This window comes from Ixodes scapularis, unplaced genomic scaffold (assembly GCF_016920785.2).
Source record: "Ixodes scapularis isolate PalLabHiFi unplaced genomic scaffold, ASM1692078v2 PGA_scaffold3__209_contigs__length_174095766, whole genome shotgun sequence".
Classification (NCBI taxonomy): Eukaryota; Metazoa; Arthropoda; class Arachnida; order Ixodida; family Ixodidae; genus Ixodes; species Ixodes scapularis.
Window position 1 is genome coordinate 50,475,078 of NW_024609868.1, and position 12,839 is coordinate 50,487,916.

Genomic DNA, 12,839 nt, shown 5'->3' on the forward strand with positions numbered 1-12,839 from the left:
AAAAAAAAAAAAAAAAAAAAAAAAAAAAGATAATAAGAAATAAGGCTAGCAGACGCCATGTTTTGAGGGCGAAGACGCCCGACCCTGCAACGTTGGCGAAGCGCCAGGTCCGGCGGAGCGCCGCACGGAAGGCGGCGCCATCTATGATCAGCCGGCGCAAGCTCCACCCAAGCTTCTCGCGCACGCACGCATGCTTCAGCGGCGTCTGCCCGGCGTGCGACTTCAGAAGCGACCGCGTTCAACGGCCAACAGAGTGCCGAACAACCGGCGCAGAAGAGGGTTGTCCCTATTTCTCCCGTGTACTTGAAAAAATATATCTAGTCGCCGGAGATGATTATTTTTTGTGTATATCGCTCAATCGCCAGCTTTCAGAACCTGGCCGGAGGAGGAGCAGGACGATGCAACTCGAAGTTCACATTTTCATGCCAAAAAAGCCGGCGTCCATTACACCTCCACAATCCCTAAAACTTCAGTACAAAAAAAAAAAAAATAAAGTTAAAACGCATTTTTTTTTTTTTTTTTTTTTTAACTTGTTTTATAACTAAATCACTGAACAACTATCTGGAGATAACCGCTTTTCATCTGTGCAGAGGTTTCAAGACGACCGAGGAAGCATTACAACGGTTACTCGAACGAACCAGTGATCATCACGAGGCCCGTTATCGTGTTCGTATTCCCACCTCAGGTGTCCTGGCGTATTCATCGCGGCTGCCCTAATGCCAAAGGCCAGATAATTGATGCAAGCTGCAGTGCGGTACAACTATCGGCAAAAGCTTTAAGATAGTTAAAAAGGCCACCGCAGCTGCTACGACGGCATCGTAGCAGCTGGAAGCTGGAAAACGTTCCAATCGCTGGGAAGACCCCCTTCACAGTATACGCGTCGATGTTGAATTATAATGCATTTCGACCTACGGCGAAGCGAGGGGCTTGCGCATACGGCTGCATCAACATTACTCTGAGATTGGAACCAGTGGCGTCACGAGGGTAAGCGGCACCCGGGGCGGTAGCCTGCCGCGACACCCAACACCGACCCCCCCCCCCCCCCCCTTTTTCGCGTAGCCCACCGCGACACACTCACTCTCTCTCTCTCTCTCTCTCTCTCCCTCCCCCCCCCCGCATAACCTGCCGTGACGCCGCCGCCCCCCCCCCCCCCCTTTTTTTTTTGTGACTTCACCGATTGTAATGTCATGGCGTAAATCAAGATCGCATCTTTATGACGCAGAAGCTCTAATAGATTTGCTGTTTTCTAAGTCAGCACATTCAGCAACCACCTAGCTTACTGAAGTTACCCAATCTCTTTTACTGCGAATACATCAAACGACCCATGGGGTAGAATGTCAGGCTGTCTAAACTTACGTTCGACAAATCGCTCTATAGCGAGTTTTCGTAGATAATTAACGTCGTCCCGACATCCGCTACGAGATCGCGCGGGAAAGGAGTTCCAAGAGACTCCACGCATCGAGCGACATCGCAGGATGTCACACAAGGAACTTCGTCGCATACGCTGTGGAAGACGTAGGTCAAGATCTGAATAGCTTCCGCTCATTCATTAATTATCCCACTCGCCCAAATACCCTACCATTCTACGGTTGTGAGCGGCTGTTGTCAGCGTCCCATCCCAGTTAACTCCTCTAAAACCAAAGGGAAATCTTGCTCGGGTCCCACACAAGATTCGTGCGCCCTGTCACGATTTTTTTTTTTTTTTTTTTTTTTTTTTTTTTCAAAGGGGGCATCGAGCGAGGCTGATAGTGTCATTCCCGTAGTTCTTTTTGCGAATAGGACATGGGCTTTGGAGGTGGTGCTACTATCTGATGTTAAAGGTAAATCTAGAACATGCTTACATCCAGCACCAGTGATTTCCCTACACACCCCCTAGAGGGTGTGTGCGAAGGGAGCCCCCTAATTTGCAACGACTCCATTTTCAATGCCGCCCCCTCCCCCTCCCTCCCTCCCTCCCCCCCCCCCCCCCCCCCCCCCCCCCCCCCCCCCCGCTAATTTTAATTCCTGGGGAAACCCCTGTCCAGCACTCGGCAACGACACGAAGTGAGGTATGGCGTCAGTTTACTCAGCAAGTGGAAGCTCCTCCCACCTTGCCACTTTAGTAGAGAATGGTCGCCTCCTCTCCAGTGTTCGCTCTGCTGAAGTGGAAAGCGGTGGGAGGAGCTTCCACTTTACTCTTAAAGGCCGACCTGCAAAATATTTTTCAACCATGGTGAAAAATCTCGCCGCTTTTTTATCTCCCACTCCTGAAGGCGGGGGACTCCTTTTGTTCCTGCATCTTGGGGCTGGATGTGCAGGGATAAGATGCCGCAACAAAGAGAGTCCCTCCACCTTCAAGTTAAGAGTGGGAAATGGTTAGGGTGGCGATGAGAATTCACCCTCGTTAAAAAGATTTTGCAGGTCGGCCTTTAACCTGTCTACTATAGGTTGTTTGCACATGACGTCAATCCGCCATTTTGTTGTTAGTTTGTTTTTTTAAACTAATTTACTACATTGAAGGATTACATCGTAACCGGTTGAAATAATGTCAGCGGTGCTCTACGCATTTGAGAAGGCGTGTAAATCCTTGAAATGCTCGAGTTTGGCACACGCTAGACAGTTCGCAACAACAAAATGGTGGACGAAATTACGTCAGTGAAAACACCCTATAGGGAGTCACTTCGATCCCTCCTGTGGAGCAAACTGACTCCAAAGGAGGGAGCGACTCAGTACGGCTCAACTCTTCGTTGGCGGGTCGGCGGCAGTCTTTGGAAGAATAATCTTCGCCTCCAAGAGGAGTATTTTGGAACTTCGGGGGGATGGAGAGGAATTGAGCAAGCCGAATCTCGCGAGAGATGGGGTAAGAACGATTTCTCCTTTTAACGAAAGTGAAGCCATAATGCAGGGCCAAACTGCGCAGATGGTCTACAATTCCCCATAAATTACCGTAACTGCTTTTTTCTTCGCGCTGACGTTAGAACATGAACGTTTACCTATCGTTTACGGACGATGGATAACCTCGGATATGCACGACGGCAGTGGCGAACACAGCGTTACTACCCATTTCTAGCTGCCTCAATGTTAACACGACCATAATCAGCTTTCACCGGATCCGTCTGACATGAACGGACGAATACCAAGTAGCTCGTTCTCGTCACATCTTAGGCAACAGGAGTAAATAGCCACGCGTTCACTTTACACGCGGCATCCCAGTGCGTTCCGATACCGCCTGCCAGGTGTTCTTGGTTCAATGCAAAGCGTCACTCACCCCCCTCCCTCTCTCCCCCACCCCTCCCCTAGAAACATTTTTATTGCAAAAACTACGCCTTGCCGAACGCTCATACTCCGCCTAAATGTAGCGCTAGCGGTGCGAGCTGGACGAAAAAGTTTCACAACTTATCTTCGTTGGCCAATATACCAGCGAAAATTCCAGATAACGGTTAGTTCTCAAACGTTGGCATGAGGTCCGGACCGCTAGCGCTACATTAGGGCGGAAAATAACCGTTCGGTAATGCATTTGCACAATACGAGCCGCTCAGTGCCCAAGTTAACAAGACTTCGTCCGTCGCGCAAAAAAGATACCGAACAGCCAACGCGATCTTTCTTGTGCCTTTTTTTCAGGCGTGTATCGGGCGATCCTTATTTGCAGCGCAGCCCTCACCACCACCAGATCCAACTGGTTATGAAACCCAACCCTCCTCCATCGAGTACGTGCCTAGCAGTGAATAAATTACCCAAAGTAGGAAAGGATAACGTGACTTCCGAAGAGAAGGCCCCAGAGCCATAATCCCACGGCGCTGAGGTCACCAAGTCGGGGAGGGGAAAACTTGAAATTTGGACTGTACAAGCTATTAATCTTCTTGAGAAATCGCCAGTTGGAGTTGTCTGGGCAGACAACGTGCGTGCACGTCACGAGCGCTGGAAGAAGCCTATCATGGTCTCAATAAAATGCGAACACGCATTTTGGTACCAGGATCTCTGGAAGCGTGATTTTAATAAATAGATGGATTACAGAAGATCGGTTATCGTGCGTTTCAACCTGAGGCAGCCGATTGCGTTGAAATAGAGCAACTGGCAGATCCCTCTTAGCAAAGCACCTGCTACGTCGCAGCACGCAGTCTTCGCGCGATGGATGTCCACATTGTTCCTTCTCACTGTCCCCCGCACTGGTGTGGTGGTCCTGTAGCTAGGACGCTCTATATTGTATCGCGTGTAACATTGTTGTTTCTGCTTTACGAATTCAGAACGCTGTCTCAAAACAAGCGTCTAATGGAAACTAATGTGGTTATTCGGATCACTCACAGAGCAAGTGGGTTTCGCCACTGGGCACGTGCTGCCTGGGGCACTATTAAGGACAATATCCCTGATTATCTGTTTTAAGGTCTTTCTGCACGAAATGCTTTTCAACAGCGAAGCAGTCACTTGAACCACCAGGATGAAGCGCGTGCGCTGTAAAAGCACGTCGACATAAAACGAAATGCCTCGAAATAACGAATTTAGCAAATTATTTGTTGTAGAGTGGTGGTCTTATGGCTGCTTCAGACATTTGCGTAGGCCGTGTTTACACTGCAGGAAAGGAACCATCCGGATAACCGGCCTCCGTACACCTTATAGTAGCCAATGAACGCAGCTACAGGAATCGGACACGCGCCCGTAACCTCCCCTGCGTGCGATTGTCCCTACGTCGCCCACGAACGACAGACGTCGCTCGCAAGCGACGGAGGCCGACTTATCAACGAGCTGGTTGCCGCGCGGCATACGATGCACGGAAGGGGCGGCAATTCTGTCGTTGCTGCTTTGGCTGCCACGAACCCAACCGACGCAAATGTCCGAACCAACCTTTGCTGCCGGTGATCGTGCGACTATGATAGCGGACAGTTTTCAAATGCAGACTCGCTACTTCCAGTGTAAAATAAGGCATAGCTACCGAATGCAGCGCAGTAACGCGCAGCTCGTAGATCGCGTTTGACCACATAAGTGGCAGCATTCCAAAACATTTACATTTTTTTTTTTTGCCAGCCGGGATATTAGTTGTTCGGTCAGTCCCTGTAAGATTTTCTAATCTAGACACTCGTGAAACAATTGTAAAGTCATAAAAAAAAAATGGCTGTAATTAAGAAATCTGGCATGGCGCTGGTGTCGTCTTCTGTCTTTCGTTCGCATGCGTTTTTCTGGCACCTTGGAAGACGCCAGGATAACCCTAGACGGGACGACAGGCCCCAGTATGTCGATAGCTGCTTCTTGCAGAGAAACAGCCCAGGAATGCCAACAATCTTCGTTTATTTGGCACAACACAATCGACGGTACACACTATGGATTCCCGTCCGTCAGAACACCAGACAGTGCTGCAGTCCACACGGCTGTTTTATGTCGCACATCCCACCCAGACAGACACAAACAGATCCCCCTTCCCATAAAAATAAAGCTACCACTGAACTTGGGTCGATGACTAAATTCATTTCCATGTGAAATTCTATTCGCAGTCCCTGAACCCCTAACTCTAGTAGTCCAAGCTTCTATTTCATAAAGTCGGGCTTTAATCCGAGTCCCCCGAGAAGCCCGCGTCCTTGTGTCCACTTACCTGCGGTGCGACCGACAACGGTCTAGAAGGGGGAAGGGCGCTCTGGAGACAAAGGAAGTGGGAGAAGGCGGCAAGCAAGGCTTGAGACAGCCGACGTCGGCAAAAGGGGCCGAAGGGCAGACACGAGACATGACAGAGCCTGCCCCCCTCCCACCTTTGTCCCCCATCGCGCGAACTAGCCTCCAAACACCACAACCAACCCCCACTTCCGTACCTCCTCGTCGGCGCTGTGGTCGTCGGTTGTCATCGTCGGCAGCGCAACACAGATTTACAAAGTCCGCAAGACTGCTGCTCACAAACGCTCGACAACGTCGTTAAGAATTCGTCGAGGACGTCGGGGTAGGGCCCGCGCGCTGCGGCCGGAGCAAACTGTTGAGTCCTTACTCTTGGCTACACCACCCACTCTGGCCCGAGGAAGGGTGTCGGAGCCATCGCCGGGGGGTCTTCCGACCGTCGCTGTGCCAGGTGGTCTTCGGGTTCCGGCCGCTCGTGGGGCGAGTACGCACACACAGAAAGAACAACGGGACGGGAGGGAACTGGGACAAAGGAAAAACGAAAGGCAGGAGAGAGAAAGAAAGCACAGTGCGGCACCACATCTCTCTCCGGTTGGGTTCCTCCGTTGGCAAGAAGCGGGCCCCTGTCCTGGAAAAACAAGGCTCGCGTTCGTTATGGACACACGGGCGGCGGACGCCCACATACGCTTCTGCTTCTTCCTAAAAGGGGAAAGGCAAAAACAAATGACTGTGCCACAACTTGAGAGCCAGCAGATATGCCCATTAGAGAAACCCCCCCCCCCCCCTCTCCCCCCTCCCCAAACCTGGGATACCCCGGTCGTGGGCCTTACCTAGACAACCTCGATACCTCGTCCGAACTGCGGATGCCCCCTTCGGCCGAAAGAAGCGGAGACAGCGCCTTCAGCAACTGCAGCGGGTCAATGGGCGCCTGGAAGAGGCAAGCGTCCAACGTAAGGCCGGGTCAGCTTGTTCCGAATTTAAGATCACCACATTCTACCCAATGGCGGATGGAAAATCACGAGCTCTTATTCATTATGGCTGCACGTCATATCACTCTCCTTGTGCCGAAAGCATCGCAAGCTACTGTCGAAACTTTAGTCACCCTCTAAGCAAGTGGAAAAGCAACCAAACAGGTCGCACATTATTTTCCGGGTAAAGCAGAGCGACAGCTACAGGAGCAATTTCGTATACTATCGGAGGACAGTACACCTTAGCAGAAAGTAGTGATGGGAATCACTACTTTCTGCTAAGGTGTCTCTTCGTTCCGCGCACTGCTATGTTACCCATCTTCTAACACTGAACCTTAGCGACGCAGCAGGATCTGTCAATTTCGGTAGGCCACGCAACAGCTATCGACTTTCCAAATGCTTCAGAGACAAACCACTCCAAACCATTGTTCTGTCGCTAAGTGCTGCGATGTCGCAACAACCAAACAAGTCACATTTGATCTCCTCGGTTGTTGCGATGTCGCATGGCACGTTTGCCAACAGCATGACACATTTGCCATGCTCCTTGGTTTCACAACAGCACATAATTTGGGCAACCACCCATCAACACACACAACAAGGCACGATAATTTTCACATCGAACAAGAGGTAATCGACGCCGCACAAGGGCCAAGGGATGGCGAACAATTCATAGCGCAGCTGCGACAGTATGTTAGTGACGAAATGCACATGAAGAACACTGCGCGACGCTGCCAGCGCAAACACGACTTCGGTGCTTTTTTCGCATTTCAGTTCAAAGGGATACTGGCGGACATCAAAATTCATCTCTCAGGTTAGTGAACACTTTCCACCACTAGTATTTTCCTTGAATACTGAGAGATAAACAGGCGATACCTTGTTCACACTAACATTGTCACGGAGTGTACTTCATCACTCATGCCGGAGCAAATTAGGCATTAAAAGTACCCCACATTACACCATATGCCTTTAGGTAAAATGTTTAAAACTCGGCTCAGTCTCAAACAAACAAAAAATTCAAAGAAATGTTTAATAAAAAATATATCTACCGGGTAACGTCTCCCGCGGCTGAATTAAAAACGAATTACTATATTCCAACCAACACCACGAGTTATGCTTCTTTCTGTGTTAACTAGCAAGGATTTTTTTTTTTTTTAATAATGCTCCCAATACAAGGTTGACGGGCCCCCACTGAAACAATCTTAACTTGAAATCTAAGTGATTCCTGAAGTAGACAGAAAATAACAATCGGGTACGAGCGTATTTTTGCTTTGGATTTAAATTCTGTTCCTCCGTGTGCTGCCCTTCGGAAAAGCACCATCTAGGGATTCCTTCTCAGTGAGACGCCAGCGACATTAACTTGACTGCACAATGGCACCGATGGCCCTGTGCTACATATCAACGAGGCCAGCCTGAACACCGTACCATATAGAATATGCGAGATATTGCAAGTCAAATATTGCTTCAATATCTTCACATCTGAGGGAATCAACAACCTTCATGTTACACATATGCATAGCGGGGACTATAGAAAATGCAGTTCAACCCTATCCAGAAGGCATAAGAATCATCTTGCGCTACTTGTACAAAAAAATCTAGTATAAAAAAAAGTCAAATTTTGGGGATTTTACGTGCCAAACCAACGACGGGCATCTGGCATGGCCCAGCAGAGGACTGATGATCAATTTTGACCACCTGGGGATATTTTGACATGCAACCGAAAGCTTGGTTACATGGCGCCGTCTCCACATTAAACCTCAGTCACATTGCGGGCACCTCGGCCGGGATTCGAACCCGCCACCTTGGAATCCCTAGGTCGGTGCTTTGCCTCGGAGCAACTGAAGCGACTCATATTAAGGTGCCCCTCAGACAGGACGTGTATTTGACTAAATAAAACCTTATGAGTAGGATCCTGAGAGCAGAGTTTACAGTTGAAGATACATGCCTGGACCGATAGAAAGTCACAAGTTTAAAACCCTGGAGCCAACATAACCCCCAATACTAATATCATGCTGAGAAATTGTACTTCTCAGACTAATAAATGGCACGCAAGTCAGACTTGACAGAGGCCTTAACAGTACCTGCCACAAACAAGTTTTACTAGCACAGCCTCTAAGGAAAGACCTGTCAAGAAAAGCTGCTATTACTTGAGCAACCTTTTATAACATGACGAAAGCTCTGTAAGAAGGCATTACAGTGTTTACACTGGAATTTTGGGGAAAAAAAATTAACAGGCCACTTGAAGTTGGTTTAAATTTATCTATGTCAAGAGATATATTGCAGCAGTGAATAACATCAATTCTGTTTGCATTGTACTTGCTTTAAATAACAAAGCATTTCAAATAAACTTTTTTTCATTTATTTTTTAATTGCAAAAAAAAAATTTGGTAGTAATTGCTCTAAGCAAGTCTAACCAAAATATGACATTTTTTCCGAACAAACCAATAGCAAACCATAGTCAGGGAAACAGTTGCCTCAAGTTGTAAAGTGAGCATATCAAGGAGGATAAAACATTCTTATGATTTATAACAGTGAATTCCACCATGTTTATAACACCAAATTTACTGATACCAACTGAACTATCACAAGTAGAAATTTTGCCAAATTACCCAAGCGTCAAAAAGAATGCCGGGAACACAGGTACACGCGCTGCGCGTGCTGGCATCTTCAGCTCTAACTGTTCGAAAGCAAGAGCCTAAGACAATCACTTCACACGCGCAGTCCACGGACGCATTGTTTTGGTTATTTACTCTGGATCTTTTTTATTGGCGCGGAGATCGAACTATAGGGGGCGCAGTTTCATAATAGTCATCATCACCACAAACAACTGCCGTGTGGCAAACAGCTCCGACGCTGACACTCGCCTAGCGTACGCCGCATCGTTTCCGTGCTCGCTGCAGCGCGCAGGACAGCAGCAAGTACGCGACGACGCCGATACTGTCCGCCGTCGGCTCTGGTGCAACGCTGCACTCATGACATGATCGCAGTTGAGCACGCCCTTTCCTTCAACGAGACACCGCTCGCTTTCGCCGATATCGTTTATGATTGTCGCAAGAGACAGGGTAACTGGAAAGTTGACTGCGTGGTTTGTGAATCATTCAGAAAACCACGGGCGCCGGACCGGCCACGCACGATCTAGTGCGCGCGGCCAACATGACGCGGCTGGCCCGGCACGCCCGCGCGTAACCATACGTGTGCTTGTTTTGACTTCCAAGAGGACTTAGATGACATTGAACGAAAGAGAGGTCTAGACTACTTCTATCTATATACGTGTAGGAGAAAATATTAGTGTTACATATTTCTCACGAGCCTTGCGTCATCGTCTTCCATGGGAGCAAACGCACTCTTGACTGCGGTCAGGGGGTTTGTTTGCCACACAGCGTTAGTTCCCGAGGTGGCCGCTAGGAAGTGCCACCACTCAATTTTCTCCCCAATAGGGAAGGCAAGCACGTGCAGCGCGTGTACCTTTGTTCCCAACATTCTCTTTGATGCTTGAGTAATTTAGCGAACAGTCTATTGCTCTACACTTTATGGCAAGGAATGTCTCAAACAGCATAAAAAATATGTACAAGCCAATATTTACAGGTCACGTTTATTTGGGATATATATTTATATAGAGCAAAATTGTTTATATAAATTTATAAATGCCTGTTGCACTTTGTTGACAACTGAGAAGTATTTGTTGTAGCGCACAGACAAGCTGCGCTAAGCCACAAAGGTGTCGCATGCACATTTGAAAATTTGAAGAAAAAAAAAATTGGTTAGCAAAGAAACCAAATGTCATAATCAAACTACAAATCCCAAGGATACAACATCTTCGCAAATTTCATATTGTATTAAAAAAAATGTATCATGCCAATAAATGCCTTTGTGGTGCAGATTACGCAGCCCACTACCCCCAATCGCGAAATTTCGTGTCCACTAACTATTCATGAACCCAGCACTTTGCAAAATATGCTCGCTCCAAAAATAAGGTCGCTGCAGCATATAAAAATTTATACAATGATTTGGTAGCCGATCGCATACGCCAAAGCCTACATTCCTTGACCTGAAGAGATGACCATAACAAAACATTGGCTCTTGGAGGAAAACCTCCAACCCCCTAAAGGTATTGCCCACACTGATTTGGTTCACAACAATATCCATGTTATAACTGCTAAAGAATGTGTGTCGAAAAGCATACAAGTTAAATGCTTATTGAACCAAGGTCCCTGGGTCCTGCAGTGCAAACTTCTACTCCACATGCTCCGAGCTGTGGTGTGCCAACACTAGACAATGATAGGGCTTGGTTTTAAATGTATAGCATTTAGAGGGCATTCTCTTGGCACTTTTATGCGCTTGGCATTTAGCCCCGATGGTAACGTCACGGTTTTCACTCGATGTCAGCACGTTAACACCATGACACATAACTATGTTCATTCATACAACATTATGCCATGCAACACTAATGTTATGGTATTGCGTGACAAGAGCATGTTACTGTCACGTCAGGCGAGACTGACATCACTGAGTGCCTAATAAGTGGCATAAATTAGAGTGCCCTTGAAGTCTACCAAAGAAATTGGAAGTTTTTTTTTTGTAAATTGATGGGTCTGAGTGGGCCAGTATGTTTGTCCCTCTGAGTCAAATACAGGGCCCATAAAAGTCAGTCTTGTTCTTTATAGGCCGTCGCGCCATCCTTCTCTTAATAAAGTGTAACAATATATATATGCATATATTTTGGCTGAAAGGGCTAAGCTAAACATAAGAAAAAGCCCTCATAAAATTAAACATTTCCAGCTATGTTAAAAAAAAAGCATGCTAATGTAATAGCCGCTAATGTAAGAGTCAATATGCTGTTAGGAGCGATCTATTCATTGAATTTTTAGTTCCGTGAACAGATCTTTACACTAACCATAAAAAAATGCATGCAAACATTTGTGAAAAATAATGTTTTGATGCCGCTAGTACTTTTGGGGTTCACCAAACCAAAACACAACATCCCACTTGAAAAGAGCCAACCAAACCTTACTTAATGATAATAGTGTCACGGGTCACCATCCATGACACTATTATCATTAATGGCCATTGAGCAGGCATGTGTGCTGCAAAAAATTCAGCAATTTTACATGCTGCATTATTACTAGCTAAATACAATTGATAAACTTTGCTCCAGAAAACTTGAAGTCAGCTCTTCCCATAAATTTTTGGGTGGACAAGGGCATTTTTATCCCAAACACGAGCAGAGTAGGATCAGAAAGTAAACTTGACAAGAGATTGCTATTAGGCAGTTCCAGATTTGCAATCCATCGACTGGGCTGCACATGATTATTTCCAATTCAAGCAATATCTGAAAGTAGACCTCTCCAAAGTATTATATGCCTATTTTGTCTTCAATACGCCCAACTTCCACAGGTTCAATCAAGCAGCAAAGTCAGTTGGCTGCTTATAAGCAAAACAAAGAAAAAACTACACCAGCCTTAAACATAACAAAGCAAACAAATATGCACATTCTATGAGTATGTAAAAACAGAAATGGTTCATTGTTTATTGGTTTAATTCAAAATATGTGCACCATGCATCGCCAAAGACCATAATATTGGTGGACGACCTCAATCAAGGCCATAGGACAGCTACACTCTGACAGGTTAAGAGTAAAATGAAAGCCCATCCCACCTCTTTCCACTTTACCAGAGTGAATGTGAGAGCCAGCGTTCTCTCTGCTAAAGGGGAAAGATTGATTGATTGAGGTTTTATGGCGTTAAAGCATCTAGGGCAATGATGTGCAAAAGCAGAAAGAGGTGGGAGGAGCTTCCCCTGAACTCTTAGTCTGCCACCGACTCCAAGTTCACACGAACGGCACATTACGGCAGATATAAATCAATGTAGAGAAAGTGCCCTTAGTCATTACATAAAGAGCATCAAAAACCGCTGTCAAAGGATTGCTGCATTTACATCTCTTTGAGGATTCAATGCTGCACACGGGCATTGACTACAATATGGTCCAAAATAAGCCTAGAAAAGGATATTTCGATAAGCGGCCCCAGGAAGCAAGCATGCAATTCTCGCACCATCTGCTTTGCTGAGCCTCTTCGAGAAGCACGATTAGATGAGTTAAGACTGCGGCTGCCTTATGAACCGATAAAAAGGCTATACACAAGGACTTAGCTGACTGCTACCATCACACAATAGCCAAATCAAAAGCATGTCTCTTGGGAAGACGGCACATAAAACAGACAGAGCATCAATGGAGCGCTATGCCCCAAGACGGTCCGAACGTGCAAGATATTCGGTTGAAGAAAACACCACCTCTTCAAGGTG

The 12,839-nt window shown here is 46.9% G+C and overlaps 1 protein-coding gene across 1 annotated transcript in view; it reads right to left on the reverse strand.

Annotated features, from left to right (window-relative positions):
* LOC115316971 (serine/threonine-protein phosphatase 1 regulatory subunit 10) overlaps nt 1–12,839 on the reverse strand; it is a 42,523-nt gene that overhangs the window by 13,165 nt on the left and 16,519 nt on the right. Inside the window, exon 4 of the mRNA XM_029976533.4 lies at nt 6,405–6,502. Within this exon, the coding sequence (XP_029832393.2) occupies nt 6,405–6,502 (98 nt within the window). The remainder of the gene's footprint in view (nt 1–6,404; nt 6,503–12,839) is intronic.